Source organism: Theropithecus gelada, chromosome 10 (genome assembly GCF_003255815.1).
Source record: "Theropithecus gelada isolate Dixy chromosome 10, Tgel_1.0, whole genome shotgun sequence".
NCBI classification, from domain to species: Eukaryota; Metazoa; Chordata; class Mammalia; order Primates; family Cercopithecidae; genus Theropithecus; species Theropithecus gelada.
The window spans coordinates 18,841,619-18,857,594 of record NC_037678.1 but is presented as its reverse complement, the minus strand read 5'-3'; the positions used below and the strand labels follow the sequence as shown (position 1 = coordinate 18,857,594).

At 57.1% G+C, this 15,976-nt stretch overlaps 1 protein-coding gene across 11 annotated transcripts in view; it reads right to left on the bottom strand.

Moving 5' to 3' along the window:
* PISD (phosphatidylserine decarboxylase) overlaps positions 1-15,976 on the bottom strand; it is a 49,199-nt gene that overhangs the window by 2,801 nt on the left and 30,422 nt on the right. For 3 of the 11 annotated variants that reach the window (XM_025400071.1, XM_025400075.1, XM_025400074.1), the window contains 4 exons: positions 4,443-4,702; positions 2,378-2,543; positions 352-588; positions 18-156 (listed from right to left, as the gene is read on the bottom strand). In XM_025400071.1, the coding sequence (XP_025255856.1) occupies positions 18-156; positions 352-588; positions 2,378-2,543; positions 4,443-4,495 (595 nt within the window). In that variant the 5' untranslated portion in view covers positions 4,496-4,702. Of the gene's footprint in view, positions 1-17; positions 589-2,377; positions 2,544-4,442; positions 4,703-7,003; positions 7,209-9,903; positions 9,925-11,287; positions 11,397-15,976 lie in introns of those variants that run through there. The other 8 variants (XM_025400067.1, XM_025400069.1, XM_025400076.1 and 5 more) reach the window with 6 other exon arrangements.

Genomic DNA, 15,976 nt, shown 5'->3' with positions numbered 1-15,976 from the left:
CCTGTGCAGTGACCCACCTGGCGAGAAGGGCAGGTCCTCTGTGTAGGTGCGTGGGCCCAGGAACGACTCCAAGGAGTAGGTGACCCCCTTTACCTGCTCCACCTCGCAGTTCTTCACTTGCCCAAAGTTGAGGATCTTTCCATCCGATGGGCTGATCTGGAAGGACAGAAGAGGCTTGCTGCCAGGGAGAGGAGGGTCTCCTCCCCCTAGAAGACAGCCCCCACCTCCCCTTGTCATCCTGCTGCTTCCAGATATGCTGGAGACCAGGGGGCTGTGCTGGGCAAGTGGAGTCCCAGCTGTGGAGGCAGGAAAAAGTCCTGTTTCCCCCAGGAGGAAAGGATCGGGCCTCACCACACTGTGCAGGCCGCAGACGGGCCGGGCCTGCGGCTTCAGCTTGCGCCGGAAGAACTCGCTGAGGTTGCGGTAGTGATGCAGGTCCTCCACGGCGGCCTCCTTCATGTTCACCCCGAAGGTCCAGATGTACAGGCTATAGACGGGCCTGCGCAGCCAGTGTGGCAGCTCCACCTGGTTGAGGCGACCCCAGGCCCGTGACAGCAAGCGTGTCGGCACTGACTTGTACAAAGCCACCTGCAGGCCACAGGGCAAGGGGCTGAGTTGACCACACTGCCCCAGCTCCAGAGAGCCCAAGTACTGTCATGAGCCCACATCTCACTTCAGGAGAGAATCTGCACCCCACGGAGGACACCAGGGCCCAGGTGCCCCACGCTGCTTTTGTGATGTGGCTGTTTCTCACTGGGAACCAGATTGCACCTGCCAACTCCTGCCACAGAGTGCTGGATTTACGTACAACTCCAGTGGTTTTCGCCATTTCATGCAAAAGTCTAATAGCAACTGCCCCAGTCCCAGAACGGGAGATGGCCAGCAGTCTTACTTCTTAAAGTGGGGGTCGGAGACGGATCTGACCCTAACCACAGTGTGTGACCCTAGCCACGGTGACCCCAGTATCACAGTATGTGGAGAGGTGGTTGGCATCTTGCCCTTGGTCACTGCCCATATCCCAGACCACCAGAGAAAGGAGGCTCCCAAGTACGTGGAACAAGTCTACAGCCCAAAATGTGTCCCTCTGTCTTAACAGGAAGTGAGGAGGACACTCTGAGCACCAACATCAGGGATTTTCAGATGCAGGTCTGCGATGTCGCTGTCACCTGGGCCTGAGCTGCAGACACAGGGTCCGCAGCCCCCACAGGTCCAGCCAGCACTCTGAGGGCCTGGACACAGCAGTCTGAGAAGCCCTGAGCTCCACCTCGGCCCCACAGCAGGACTTGTGTTCAACATTCTACTGTGACTGAGTCAGGCCATAAAGCTGTCTGCACCTGGGGTTCCTCCCAGGAGGCAAAGGGAGATCGTCCCCTCAGGCCCCTCTGTTCTCTCTTCCTTCAGGGAAGCCTGGAGCACCTGAAGACAGACGATGGCCTGAGGACAGGCACTGGGTCCCACTGGTTGGTCCCAGAGCCCTCCAGCAGGGCCAGGTACCCAGGAAGTGGCAGCCTGTTAGTGCTGCTGCCACTGTAGAAACTGCCTCTAATTGGTGGCTGCTGCTTCTCTAAACACAACCAAGACACCAACGCCCCAAGGTGTAAAAGTGGTTTCATTCCAACTTTCAACACCTCTGCAAGGTAAGGAATTAGCAGCTCCCAGAGAGCTGCTTTTATCCCTCCCAGCTGATTCCCAGTCACACAGAAGGGCTATGTGAGCCCAGGCCCTTCCCAGGCACAGGTGGGAGCCTGGGCTAATGTCCAGGGTACCTCAGTGCCCCTGAGCTCTGATGACACCAACCTGACAAAGGCCCAGGAACAGGGTTTCCTCCTTGGGGTCAACCTGCCTGGAAAGCCAAGGGCAAGAGTGAGCCCTCTAGGGGCCGGGAGGGGCCAAGCCAGTTCCCTTGACCATTCCTGGGGCAGGCCTCTGGGCTCCTTAAAGGTGTCCTCACCCTAAGGAACCCAAACAGGATCCATCCTTCCTGAACCACCCCTTTGGCATCCCAGAATTAATTTGGCTTCTGCTCAGAATCACCTCTAAGCTGTTTTCTGCCTGAACACAGAAAAGTCAGAGACAGACACCATTTTCTGAATCCCCAGCCTGGGTTCCTTCCAGAACCGGAGCCCCAAACGGCAGAAACGAGGCAGGCTAGGGGAGCGGGCAGGGCACGGCATGCCCTCGCAGTCACTTCCGCGGCCCAGGTAGTGGCCTTTTCAAAAGCTGCCCTGGCCTTGCCCACCAATGAACCTTCCAACCCTGACCCACTGAAGATGACCCTCTGCTTCTGACAGCTCGCTGCCACCTCAGTCTCTCCTCACCCCAACCTCGGGCCTGCCCGGAGGGCAGGTCCGGGCCACAGGGCCCTGTGCACACTTACCCTGCTTACGGGCCTCCATCCCACCCGGCTGAGCGGTCTGAGGGCGCCGAAGGGCAGGAGGTAGTAGAGGACGGTCAAGGGCCAGGAGCGCAGTTTCAGGGCGGGTCTGGACATGCAGCTCAGCTGCCCCAGCCTCCGCCTCAGGGCCAGCTGGGGGAAGTGCAACCTGCAGGGCACAGGTCCATGCACAGCCAGGTCAGTGGCCAGGCTCTAGGCAGGACCCAGGAGACTGCTACCTGCACCCAGGGCAGGATTCCTCCTGTCTACCCACCCTTGTTGGCAAGCTACCTTGCCATGGGGTGATGGAGCCCAGCAAACACTGGCTGTGCCCCCTTGTCCCAACCCCATTCTGAGTCAGGGGTTTGGCTGCCTCTGGCTAGCAGACTCATTTCCCAGGCTCTGCCACCCGCCAGCCAGCTGGGGAGGACTGGGAATGTGGGGGCAGCCGCAAGAGGAGAGTCAGGCCCAGCTGCGGGGCACCTCTCAGCCGCAGCAGCTCCCAGCAAGGGCCTCCAGACCCAAGTACCTGGGCCCAGGGAGGGGAGAGCAGGGTGCAGGGCCTGCCTCACATTCCTCAGCCTCCATGGCCCAGGACAGTGAGCCCCAGGGGCCAGCTCTGCCACACAGGCACTGGCATGGCAGTGCATAGCACTGAGGAGCTACGACCCAGCCAGCTGGGTAACCATTTGCTCAGTCTTCTGCTACCATCCTTTGCAGGATCTGGGATATTCTTTTCATGGTTCCAGGCCCCCTCTTTCCTCACCTGCTAAATTACGGGGCCAAGGCCAGACAAACTCTCAAAGGGAGCATTTACACCCCACCTACCAGCACCACACAGCTACGGTGCCATCTATCTGCATGGTCTTTCTGTAACAGGCCAGGTTCTGAAAACCCATCCACAGGTTTGTGAACAAAACCTCCCCACCACAAGCTCTCAAGCACCTGCCTGCTCTGCTGGGGCTGCGCGCGCGCACGCGCGCACACACACACACACACACACACACACACACACCCCCCCCCAAGCCCCTCCTTTCAGCAAAGGTGGATACACACACACACAAAAAAAGACCCAAGCCCCCCCCTTTTTTCAAATGTGATCCCGCCTCTCCCCACCCTCCCAGCACAAATGCAGGGCACTCAGCAGGGGCTCAGCTTCACCAGAGCCAGAGCAGAGGCTGGACGAGCCTTTCCACCACAACCCTGGCCTCCTGAGCAGAAACAAGGCCCACTCCACCCTGTCCATGCCTAGGCCTAGCAAACGCTCCTGAGACCCAGGGTAGCCAGCAGGAGACCACACTGCCATCCACTCAGAACGTCCCCAGGCCTCAGTTTCCTCATCTGCAAAGTAACTGATTTGGCTAATCTACGGCTGCCATCTGGGACTGTGCTCTCAAGAGAAGCTGAGTCCTCTCTCCCAGTCGCCGGGCAAACCAAGGAACAAAGCGGCATCTCAGCTGATAGAAGCAGCAGAGCAGGAAAGGCAAACCAGCAGCGAACCCCGCTAAGGCTCAAGCTCAGAGGCGGCTGCATCTCCGCAGCTCCCGGGTGCCTGCTTTCTCTCCCATCCCACCCCGGTGTATTTTTAAAAGGTCCAGGAAGGTGGCAGGGGCCAAGCAAAGACAAATCACTGCTCCCCTCTGGCTTTGCCACCTGCCCCACTCACTGCAGAAGAGCAGGGACCAATCGGGAAGAGCTGCACCCCTCCCGCGGGCAGGAAGGGGGATGGGGAAGCCTCTCCCCCAGGCGGGGTGCAGAGGCGAGGGTCTGGGCTGGGAGGAGGGGGCCTGGGAGCACCAGGGTAGGGAATATCACAGGCCTGAGGTCTGAGGCCCGCTGGCAGCCTCCCCCTGCTGGGCCCTCCTCGTGGTTGGAACCAAAGATACCTGAAGCGGGCTCTCCGACTCAGGGCGCTCAGGCCCCCCAGGCCGGGCCCCTCCAGCCTCGGGGGCTGACCACCAGTCCCCTTGCCGCCACCTCTACTGCAAGGCCGCTGGATGTGAACTCTGACCTTCCGGAGGTCGTGGCGGGGAACCGTGGGGTTAGGGCGCGGTGGGCAGCATCTCACCATTTCGCCGCGCGGAGCTCTGGTCCTCGCCGCGCCTCTGACTGACACATCATGGGCCGGCACAGGGAGGGCGGGGCGAGGCTCACTCGATCACTCCCTTTGTTTTCCTCTTTCCTCCCCTTCCCCCGAGCCAGCGCCAGCGGATCTCCTGTGCTGTCACTGCTCCAGGGCCTCTGCCTCTGCGAGGCCGGTTGGTGGCGCCGCTTCCTGGGCTTGGTTCAGTCTTGGTGGCTCACAGGGTGCAGATTAGAGGGTCAGGGCTATTGCAGACAGACAGGCACTAGTCACACACCTGCTCAGGTCACCTGCTCAGGGCTTGCAGCCCAGTGCAAAAGCCCCTGCACTGAAGCCCACTGTCCCCAGTCCTGGCCACCTGCCCTGTCCCTGCTACCCAGGGCTAAGCCAGCCTGCACTGCTCATCCTCTTCCTTAGCTGGCCTGGGGAAGCAGCAGGGGGTAAGGCCCTCAGGCTGCTGGGTCCAGTAAGCCATGACAGGGAGGGGACCAGCCACTGCTGCCAGGGTTTTCAGGCACCACTCAGCTCCAAACACACAAGGTGGGAACTTGAGCCCCATGCTCCAGGCCCAGGCCCAGCACCGCGTCAGCCGGTCTGCGGTGTGGCCCCTCCCTTGCCAGGACCTGACCCATTTTCAATTCAGGTTACAAAGTAGCATCTGAGGAATGAGATGAGCGGGAAGCCACGAGAGGCGCCCTGGTGAGAACCTGGCATCTTACCTACTGTGGCTCTCTCCTCACCCCTCCTGGCCTTGACCCCCGCCCTGCAACACATTCACAAAATACCCAGCTCCCTGCTCCAGACCTTTCTCAGAAGCTGTGCATGTGGGGAAACCCAGCCTGGGGCTGGGAACAAGCCAGGACTGCAGCCCAAACCAGTTCCACTCCCCTTTTTCCATCTTTGCTTCAGAAAAGCATTTTGGCCAGGGGGGAGGACAGGCCCGGCCCCTACAAAGCCTCTCCACGTTGGCCTGCACAGATAGCGGAAGGACGAGCAAACATGCCAAAGCTGCTGCTATCACAGCCCAGGCAATCAAGGCCCTCCAGGATATGGGCTGACAGGGGGCCCACCCGTCCCGTCCTTCACCCCCAACCACTGCCCAGGAAGGGGGCAGGCACCTGTCACCATCCTTAGATGATGAAATGTGGCCCCAAGAGCTGCCGCCTAAAGCAAAGAATAGGCCAGACATGGCCAGCCTGCTGTGAGGCCGAACTCAGACATCACTGTGGTCGCGTGCGGTCGAACATCTGACGCCCTGGCAAACCCTCCTCAGCCACAGAGGAGAAGATTCCACCCGGGCACCTGCCTGCTAGAGTCACTGAAGCCCCGGGTATGGGATTCAGTGGCCTCTTGGAGCCAGGACAATAAGGTGACTAAGGTCTGGACACAAGCATGGATTTCTCCACTGATCCAGGCAGTGGCTGGGGCTGGCCCAGGCCCCTCTCCTAAATGAGCGATGGAGACAGCTCACTGCAGGTGGGTCAGGCAGGAGGGCACCTACCCACCAGCAAACAGATACACACCAGCATCCTCCCTTAAGAAGATGCCGGCACCACAAAATTGGCACAGGCACAAGAGGCCCATCCCATCGCAAGGCCCAGACCCAAAGACACCCCGGCTTCAGCCCCAGGGTCCAGGCCTCCAGGGCTGTGTCACTCCAATCACTCCGCCAACACACTGAGCACACACCCCACCCTCCGTGGCCCAGCAGGCTCCATGCTGGCCTCCTGCCAGCTACCAAGGAAACAGAGGGGTAACAGCAGTCGGGGTGAGCCTGGTGCCTGGTTCCAAAGGGGAAGCTCTTTCCCTGGTGGATAGAGTGCAGGCTTGGAGCTGAGCTCACAGCCAGGATTCACAGGGAGGCAAGCATGGCCTTGAGGGGAGGCAGAGAGGAGGGGCCTTGGGGAACCCCAGCCTCCTGCCAGTTTTCCTCCCTGATCTACCATGTGGGACAGTGACCACCACAGCCCTGAATGTATCAGAAAGATGAACCCAGATGAACCTAGTTTGGCCAAAAACCTTGGGTTCTCAAAGCAGGTTCCCCTGTGAGCCTTGGCATTTCATTCTTCCATGGTGCTGTGAGCGGCTGGGTCTGGCCTCCAGTCTCAGAGGGGACCCTACTAAGGAATCGAGGCACATGAAGCCAGGGGCCAAGTCAGATGCCCATCAGGGAAAGGTGGGCCCTGGAGAGGCTAAGAACCATCCTGAGGGCCGGGCGCGGTGGCTCAAGCCTGTAATCCCAGCACTTTGGGAGGCCGAGACGGGTGGATCACGAGGTCAGAAGATCGAGACCATCCTGGCGAACACGGTGAAACCCCGTCTCTACTAAAAAATACAAAAAACTAGCCGGGCGAGATGGCGGGCGCCTGTAGTCCCAGTTACTTGGGAGGCTGAGGCAGGAGAATGGCATAAACCCGGGAGGCGGAGCTTGCAGTGAGCTGAGATCCGGCCACTGCACTCCAGCCTGGGCGACAGAGCGAGACTCCGTCTCAAAAAAAAAAAAAAAAAAAAGAACCATCCTGAGAGGCCAGGCTGCAGCACTGCACCTGCTGGTGAGCCCAGTGAGGGCATGGGGTCCTTGCTCATTCAGATCCTTGACATCACTGTTCTGCCTCTTCTAAAACAGGCACCGAGACCAGGGTGTTAGTGCCTCCAAATTACCACCTGTGGGCCCCAAAAGATCGCCAGGAAGGAAAATGAATCCAGCTTTGCCCCAGGACACAGGCTGAGCACTGCCAGTCCCTCTCAGAGCTGCAGGATAGAGGGAAGGGGCGCTTAGAGGTCGCTGCCTTCTTGCTTCCCAAGGGTAAAGCCAATTCCTTGGCCAGCAGTGTTTCTGGCCTCCCTATTTCAGAGCCCAGCTTGCCCTCTGCCTATGACAGCCCTGGAACCCCAAGCCAAAGATTTCATCCTTTCTGGCTGTCTTGAGGGTGACATGAGGTGGGAGCCTCAGGCCCTGGATGAGGAACTTGCAAGAAGGGTACCCAGAATGGAAGAAGCGCTGACACCTTCCCTCCCTTCTAAGCCTCAAAGACATTCTGTGGAGATGAGTTTAGGGTTGTGACCAATAGGACTTTAATGTCATTACATGGCCTAAGGGCCAGTCACCTGCAACATGAGAAATCAGAGGGCCTTGTGGCTGGTGACAACCTGGTCACTGCAATTCTGGCTGCCTTCCTCTACCCCTGCCCTGAGAGCAGGGAAAGGCCTTGGCAAGTCACAGGTACTCTCTAAGTCTTGGTTTGTACATCTGGAAAATGGGAAAGGAAATTCCTGCTACCCACTCCCTTGAGGCTCAGAGCACAGCTGCAACCATGGCCCAGAATAACTGCTCAGAAACCCCACTTCCACCCAGGAGTGTGACGCAGCCTCAGACCTGGCTTCCAACACCTCACCTCTCCAAAAACTCAACCTCACACCGGTGGAGGCAGGGGTTTCCACCACAGGAAAGATGAAATAAGAGGGGCTTAGGTGGCAGTTCTAACACAGGAACCCAAACTTGCGGGCAGTGACTGGCCCTATGAGTAGGAAGCAATGGCTGGCAGGACCCTGTGAGGGGTGGGGAGCACCTTTGTCAGGACATGCTGTTCTGGGGATCCATACCAGAGCAGTAGGACAATGTCCCCACCCATCCCTCACCAACCAGGGTAAAGACCACAATACCTGCCCCCCCACCAGTGGAATGGAACATTCCAACTGAAGTCGATGAACGCACCCAGGCCAGGCAGCAGTTACTACAGGTTGGGTTGGGGCCTGCAAGCGTGTTGTGCATGCAGGGGAGGTGCGTGTAGGTACAAGTGTGTGTGCATGTATGATACGTGTGTAGGTGCAAGGGTATGTGCATGGAGGGGTGCGTGTATAGGTGTGAAGGTGCGAGGGTGTGTGTGTGGGGGGGGGGGGGGGGGGGGGGGGGGGGGGGGGGGTGGGGTGTGTAGGTGTGAGGGTGTGTGTAGGGTGTGTTAGGTGTGAGGGTATGTTATGCGTATAGGTGGTGTGTGCGTGAGGTTACGTGCATGGAGGGGGTGTGCACGGGTGCAAGGTGTGTGCATGTAGGAGCCATATGTGTAGGTATGAGGGTGTGTGCATATAGGGGTGTGTGTGTGTGTAGGCGCGAGGGTGTGGGGTGTGTGCCTGTAGGGGGGTGTGTGAGGGGGTGTGTGCGTGTACGGGGTGTGTATAGGTGAGGGGGTGTGTGCCGGTAGGGGTTGTGTGCGTGAGGATATGTGTGTGTAGGTCCGGGGATGTGTGTAGGGGTATGCGTGTATACACTTACAGTGCTGCTCCTGTTGGATTCTGGTTCAAGCCTTAGCAAGGCGGAGCAGGCAGTGAGGGATATGGCACTGTCGCCTGCAGCCCCCAGTCAGCTCTGCCGGAGGATATGGAGCCTTGCAGCTTGTGTGTTCAGCCAGGAACCCTGAAAACTGGCTCCTGCTATCTGATGGGAAGCGCCTGGAGCGCCAGGACCACGCCTCTTGAAGCCTCAGCAGAAACCTCCAGGGCCCCAAATCCTGTGTCCAGTGGCCTGACTGCGGGCCGTACACTCCCCTGGGGAGGCGGGGAGCGAGGAGGGGGGCTGACTTTCTCCCCAGCTCTGCTGAGGCCGGGCCACCAGGCAGCGGCATGCGTCCAGTGGGGCGACAACCCTGCCTTCCCTGTGTTCCTGAGCTAGAAGTAGCCAAACTTTCCAACTAGGGGACGGGGAAAATGGTACTCCCTGGGCGACATGGACCAGGGAGCAAAGAGAAGGGCCCAGAGGCGCCTTTCAGCCAGTCAGTGGCAGGCAGCCCAGGAGGCTCTGGGAAGAGGGCAGGCAGGACTCGCAGGGGTCTGTCCTAGCCGCCCAAAAACAGGGAACCTCCTCTCAGACAACCCTGGGCGCTGAGGGGAACCGGCTCTGGGCAGAGGCAGCAAGCCTGCCACCCGCTCCCTGGCCCTCCGGCGCTGCCCTCTTCCCCAGGCACCCTGCCCCCAGTCCCTCAGGCAGCGCGGAAGAGGAGACGGGAGCGCTCAGAGCCAGAGGCGCCCCAGCCCGGGCCCCGCCAATGCCAGCCGGCACCCCCTCACTTCCCACAGCCGCCTCACTGCTGGCGCCCTCCCCCACCCATACCCCCTCACTTTCTGCAGCCGCCTCACTTCCCGTACGCCCTTCACTTCCCGTACCCGCGCTCGGCAGGAGATGGACGTGGAGGAAGTGAGCTCACGCAGCTCAGGCCCGGGCTGTGCCCACGTGGGAACGGAAAAAAGCCCACGACTCGCTCGACCCTGTCCGCAGGGCTCCTCAGGCCGGGCAGCGTCGTCGCAGCTGGGAGAGGCCCACCTGCGACCGAAGGCGCTAGAAAGGCATCCCCACCTGGCACTGGCTCTCTGAGCGGGCGGGGCAGGGCGCCTCCCTAAGAAGTCACCTGTGGCTCCCGGCCGGACCGGGGCGCCGGCTCCGCTCACTCACCCGCAGGTGGCTCCAGCTTCCGGGCTCCGACTCCCCAGAGGCGCTCCCGGAGCCTCGAAGCCTTGGGGCGAGTGGGCGGGGCTCGGGCTCCAGCCACTCAGACTACCAGGGGCGGGGGCAGGAGACCGACCCCAGCCACCCTTAAAGCTGCCGCTGCCTCTGAGCCCCAGTCCTGCTGGGCCGCCAGCCCAACCCGAGGGCCTCTTTAAGAGGAGGGGCCAAGACCAGGGAGAAGAGGAAGGGCAGCAGGCACCAGCTCTGCCTGGTCATTGTCACGGGAGGACCCCACTCAACTAGCAAGGTGGGCCCGGCTGCTCCCAAGGGATGCCTCCTGTCTGTCCTCAGTCTGTTCGCTGGTCTGTGAGCCGCCTGTCTGCAGCCTGTGACTGGCCTCCCAAAGCAGCTGCCTCCCCTCACCACCCCCACCCAACACTAGGCAGACTCAGAATCCCACCCGCTGCTGACCTCATTGAGGACCGGCTTCTTCACTGGACTGAACAGAAAGCACCCCTGCTAGCCCTGGAAGCTCCAGAGAAGGCGAAATCCCTGATCCTTCCCACACCCCATCTTGAAGCTACAAGGCTTCACTCCCACCTTCTGCCCTCCAGGCACTGCACATCCCTGACATAGAGAATGCCCTGACTCCAAAACTCATGTAGACCAGTGAACAGGGGCAGCCATAAACAAAGTCCGACCGCCCCAGCCTAGAGCACACAGGCCTCCCTGCTTCACTACTAGGATCCACCGCCCATGGGATGATGCATGCTGTCTTCCCACCCCACTAGATCGGAAGACCCTAGGTCTGAGGGTTGGCAGCCCACCCCATACCCACATGGTGCCAGACACCCAACAAGCACTCAGCCCACATGGGATCAGACCAATCAGCTTAATTCTTTTAGGGGAGGAGAAAGGTCTGAGAGGGATCACCATTCAATCAAAGAAAGAGTGTGGCATTAAGTAGCCTCATTCATATCTGTGGGAGCAACTGAGCACACCCATCCCCTATTCAACGGTGAGATGGCCTTGGAAGTCTCAGTCTCATTCTGAGCCACTGAACAGGATACAATTCCAGCTGCTTCTTACCACTGACATCTTTGTTTCTGAAACGACTAAGGTTTGGGGCCAGGCATGGTGGCTCATGACTGTAATCCTAGCACTTTGGGAGGCCAAGGGTGGGAAGATCACTTAAGCTCAGGAGTTTGAGACCAGCCTGGACAACATAGTGAGACCTCTTTCTTTTTTTAAACCAAAAAGAAAGAAAGAATTAAGGTTTGGAACAGGAGAAGAGGGTCTGTAGGGCTTGTGGAGAAATGGGGCGGTGGGCCACGCCTGGAACAGGACATAAGGGCGTGCAGTCACAGCCCCATACACCTGTCGTCCTTACCTGGATCCAGCCCAAGCAAGTGCTACATGACAAGCCACAGCCCTGGGATGCAGCAGGGGGAAGAAGACAGATAGGGTCCTCCTCCATGGATTTCCATGTTCTTCCACACCTACAATGCACCCATGGGAACAGGGAGGCGGGGGTGAGCAAGGCACAGTACATTCCTAAGGGCCTCAGAATGTGGTACAGGGTGCAGATACCTTACACACAGCCGCTCCTAATATTCTCCTGTCCAGACATCACTACGGGAGGTCCTCAAATAGTGTCATCATAACACTGATGAGAAAAAAAGAAAAAATCTATTCCAGCCAGGGCTACTGTCTGTGAGGAGTGTGCATGTTCTCCCCATGTCTGCATGGGTGTTCTCTGAGTACCCTAGATTCCTCCACATCCCAAAGCTGTGCACTTAGGCTCACTGGTGTGTCTAAATGGTCCCAGTCTGAGTGAGTGTGGGTGTGGGTGCACCCTGCCATGGGAAGGTGTCCCATCCAGGACTGGTTTCCACCCTATGCCCTGAGCTTCCCGGATAGGGGACCACCTGCAACCCTCAACTGGAGTAATTAGGTAAATAATTATCTAACTTTTTTTTTTTTTTTTTTTTTTTGAGACGGAGTCTCGCTCTGTAGCCCAGGCTGGAGTGCAGTGGCCGGATCTCAGCTCACTGCAAGCTCCGCCTCCCGGGTTCACGCCATTCTCCGGCCTCAGCCTCCCGAGTAGCTGGGACTACAGGTGCCCGCCACCTCGCCCGGCTATTTTTTGTATTTCTTAGTAGAGACGGGGTTTCACCGTGTTAGCCAGGATGGTCTCGATCTCCTGACCTCGTGATCCGCCCATCTCGGCCTCCCAAAGTGCTGGGATTACAGGCTTGAGCCACCACGCCCGGCCTAACTTTTTATTAATTGTTCATAAATGCATGTATAGCTCACATTTCAATGGTTAATATTAGAAATGTTTGGGGTCTTTAAAAGTTCAGTGATTTTTTGTGGTCAGAAACATTCACAGGAACTTAACTCTTGCTTCTATCAATTAGCCTATAGTAAAACTGGTTTCATTCTATGTTTTGCTTAAAGGTGAAGATCCCAAGAACCTATCAAGATTGAGAACTTACTGTAACTGATCCCAGCATTCTCAGAGCCCCAAAGAAACTTCAGACCCCTTCTTACCTCAGAACTCCAAGGAAACACATGACATGGGATAAAATGCAGTTAAAGCACAGAAAGATGCTGACGCAGAATCCTGGCACCACCAACTTCCAGAACTGGAAAGACCCTGAAGACCATCCTGGCCTCCTCAAAGCCTCTAGTACTTACAGACCAGCCCACACGGGTCCCTGGGGACGGAACAAAACCAGGCCCCAGTTAGACCAGGGAAGAAAGGTCTGCAGAGGAAAGCCCAGCTTCTGCACACATTCTACCTCCCATGTGCTGAGAGATCTCTGGGACTCTCACACCCTTCCCTGTGGATTGGCCAGCTCGGCTGCACTGCATCCACCCGCATTGCTTTTTAACCATTCTAAGCCTCTAAGGCAGATGGGTGTTTAAAAACCCATAAACCGCCAGGGCGGTGGCTCACGCCTGTAATCACAGCACTTTGGCAGGCCGAGGCGGGTGGATCACGAGGTCAGGAGATCGAGACCATCCTGGCTAACACGGTGAAACCCCGTCTCTACTAAAAATACAAAAAATTAGCCAGGCGTGGTGGCGGGCGCCTGTAGTACCAGCTACTCAGGAGGCTGAGGCAGGAGAATGGCGTGAACCCAGAAGATGGAGGCTGCAGTGAGCTGAGATAGTGCCACTGCACTCCAGCCTGGGCGACAGAGCGAGACTCCGTCTCAAAAAACAAACAAACAAAACAACCCCATAAACCAGCCCACAAGTCCGCCGAGATTAGCACTCCCCCACCTTCCAACCAGACCTCCACCACATGTATTTTCAGTGGGGAAATGCCTCTGGATTTTGAACAATCACTTACAAGTGAATTTCCATTAGGGAAAAAAAAAATTGCCTGGAAATTTACTTTCCTGCCTTCTATTATATTTCTTTCAGGCCATGGAGTCCTTCATTTCCACCCCTCCCACTCTGTTAGGACTCCCTTGGGTGGGAGTGCCACCTAGTGCCACTGTGAGGCTCTACAGGCTCTCAGGCCACCTGCAGATGGAGGCCTCCCTGCCTCAGTCAACCCACCTGTATTCTCTGCCAGGTCCCAGCTGTGTGAATTTCATGCACTACTTCTAGAGGGATGCCCTGTGCCAGGGAACAGAAGGTAGCTGCGGAACAGGGGTGGCAGGTGTCCTCAGCTAATTCTTATTTCCTGGCTCTTGGCCAATTCTCATTCCCTAGGGGCTGGCAGAGGCCCCTCAAGGAAGATGGCTGGTGACTTAACGGCTAGTACAAGAAACCACAGGCAGGCATCAGCCTCCTAGACATCTGGGCAGAGAGGCCAGGCAAGCACAAAGTGCCTTCAGGCTATTTCTCTACACACCAGATTCTCCTAGCCCTGCCCAACTCCCCACTCACCTTTAAGATGAGAATCGTTTTTGGCAGTCCCACTAGCCTGTGAGATGTCCCGGATACCCCTGACCCATTCAGAGCCCCACCAGCAGCTCCCTAAGGGTCCTGCCCAGGCACTGAGGAAGGGCAGACTGAGGTGGAATAAAGGAAAAGTGCTTTAGGCCAGATATGGTGACTTAATGTCTGTAATCCTAGCACTTTGGGAGGCCCAGTAGTTTTGTAAAAATACAAAAATATAAAAATTAGCCAGGTGTAGTGATATGTGCCTGTAATCCCAGCTACTCGGGAGGCTGAGGTGGGAGATCACTTGAACCCAGGAGGCAGAGGTTGCAGTGAGCTGAGATCGCACCACTGCATTCCAGCCTGGGTGACAGAGCAAGACTCCATCTCAAAAAACAAAAAAAGAAAAAGAAAAAGTGCTTTCAGGCTGGACATGGTGGCTCACACCTGTAATCCCAGCACTTTGGGAAGCTGAGGTGGGCGGATCACCTGAGGTGAGGAGTTCAAGACTGGCCTGGTCAACATGGTGAAACCATTTCTACTAAAAATACAAAATTAGCTGGGTGTGGTGGCATGCGCCTATAATCCCAGCTACTCGGGAGGCTGAGGCAGGAGAATCGCTTGAACCTGGGAGGTGGAGGTTGCAGTGAGCTGAAATCGCGCCACTGCACTCCAGCCTGGGCAACAAGAGCGAAACTCTGCCTAAAAAAACAAACAAAAAAAACCAGTGCTTTCAGGTAGAGTCGTCTGGCAGACAGCTTCACGCAGGGCCACAGGTGTCTTGAGTTGGCAATCCCTGGATTCCTTCCAACCCAGAAGTTTAGCCTTGTGTTTAAGTTCCATTTTTTTTTGAGACAGAATCTCACTCTAACCCCAAGGCTGGAGTGCAGTGGCATGATCTTGGCTCACCACAACCTCTGCCTCCCGGGTTCCAGCGATCCTTCTGCCTCAGCCTCCCAGGTAGCTGGGACTACAGGCGCCTGCCACCACACCGAGCTAATTTTTGTATTTTTAGTAGAGACGGGGTTTCACCATGTTGGCGAAGCTCATCTCAAACTCCTGACCTCAGGTGATCCACCCACCTTGGCCTCCCAAAGTGCTGGGATTACGGGCATGAGCCACCATGTCCTACTGAGTTCCACATCTTCTTGAGACATGGTCCCTCCACTATTTCACACATTGACCGCTCAAAGCCATGGGGACATGGCTGTGTGAGCCACACTTCCACCCTCTGCGATATCCTCCTGCCCTAGAATGAGCCTATAATTCTCTGAGGTCAGAGCTGGCCCCTGCCAGCCAGTTCCAGTGGCATAAGAACACTACGGGAGTTCAGGTAGCACCGGAGCAGGCGGGAGGCTCTGCTTCCCTGCCAATTTGACTATTTGCCCATTTCCACACTCACACCTATTAGGCAAGAAGTAAAATAGTACTTACTAAAGCTCCACTCCCTGCCAGCATGGGGCCAGGTATTTACCTACACATCATTCTCATTTAACAACTTTATGAAGGCGTGAATGGCCCTATTTATAGATGAGACTAATAAAGCTACAGCACGTATGTGGTTTACCAACATGGAGAACATGTCTGATACTGCTCACCGCCAGGTACACCATGGCGCCGGGATGCGTGCTGAGCACAGGCCCATGGGGCTCCAGGCAGGGGACAGGGAGAGAAGGAGGACACAGGCCACTTCACAGGGTCCTGCCTTATGCTTAGGCTGAATGGTGACAGATCAGACAGGCTGATCTGTCTTTATTCCTTTTGATGAATTGGAATACTGTACTATACTTTTTTTTTTTTAATTCTAAATGGAGGCTAGAAACAAGGAAGCAGCACTCAGGCAGGAGTGGGCATCCCTGCAAGCCCGGCTGCTCCTGAGTAAGGCCTTTCCTGCACTGCTGCTCCCCAAACACCTCAGCCCTTGCCACAAGCCCCTAGGGCCATGCCTCAAAACAACAAAACCACCTTACGGATTCAAGCAATTCTCCTGCCTCAATCTCCAAAGTAGCTGGGATTACAGGCGCCCGCCACCATGCCCAGCTAATTTTTGTATTTTTAGTAGAGATGGGGTTTCACCATGTTGGCCAGGCTGGTCTTGAACTCCTGACCTCGTGATCTGCCCACCTCAGCCTCCCAAAGTGCTGGGATTACAGGCATGAGCCACCACGCCCAACCTTTT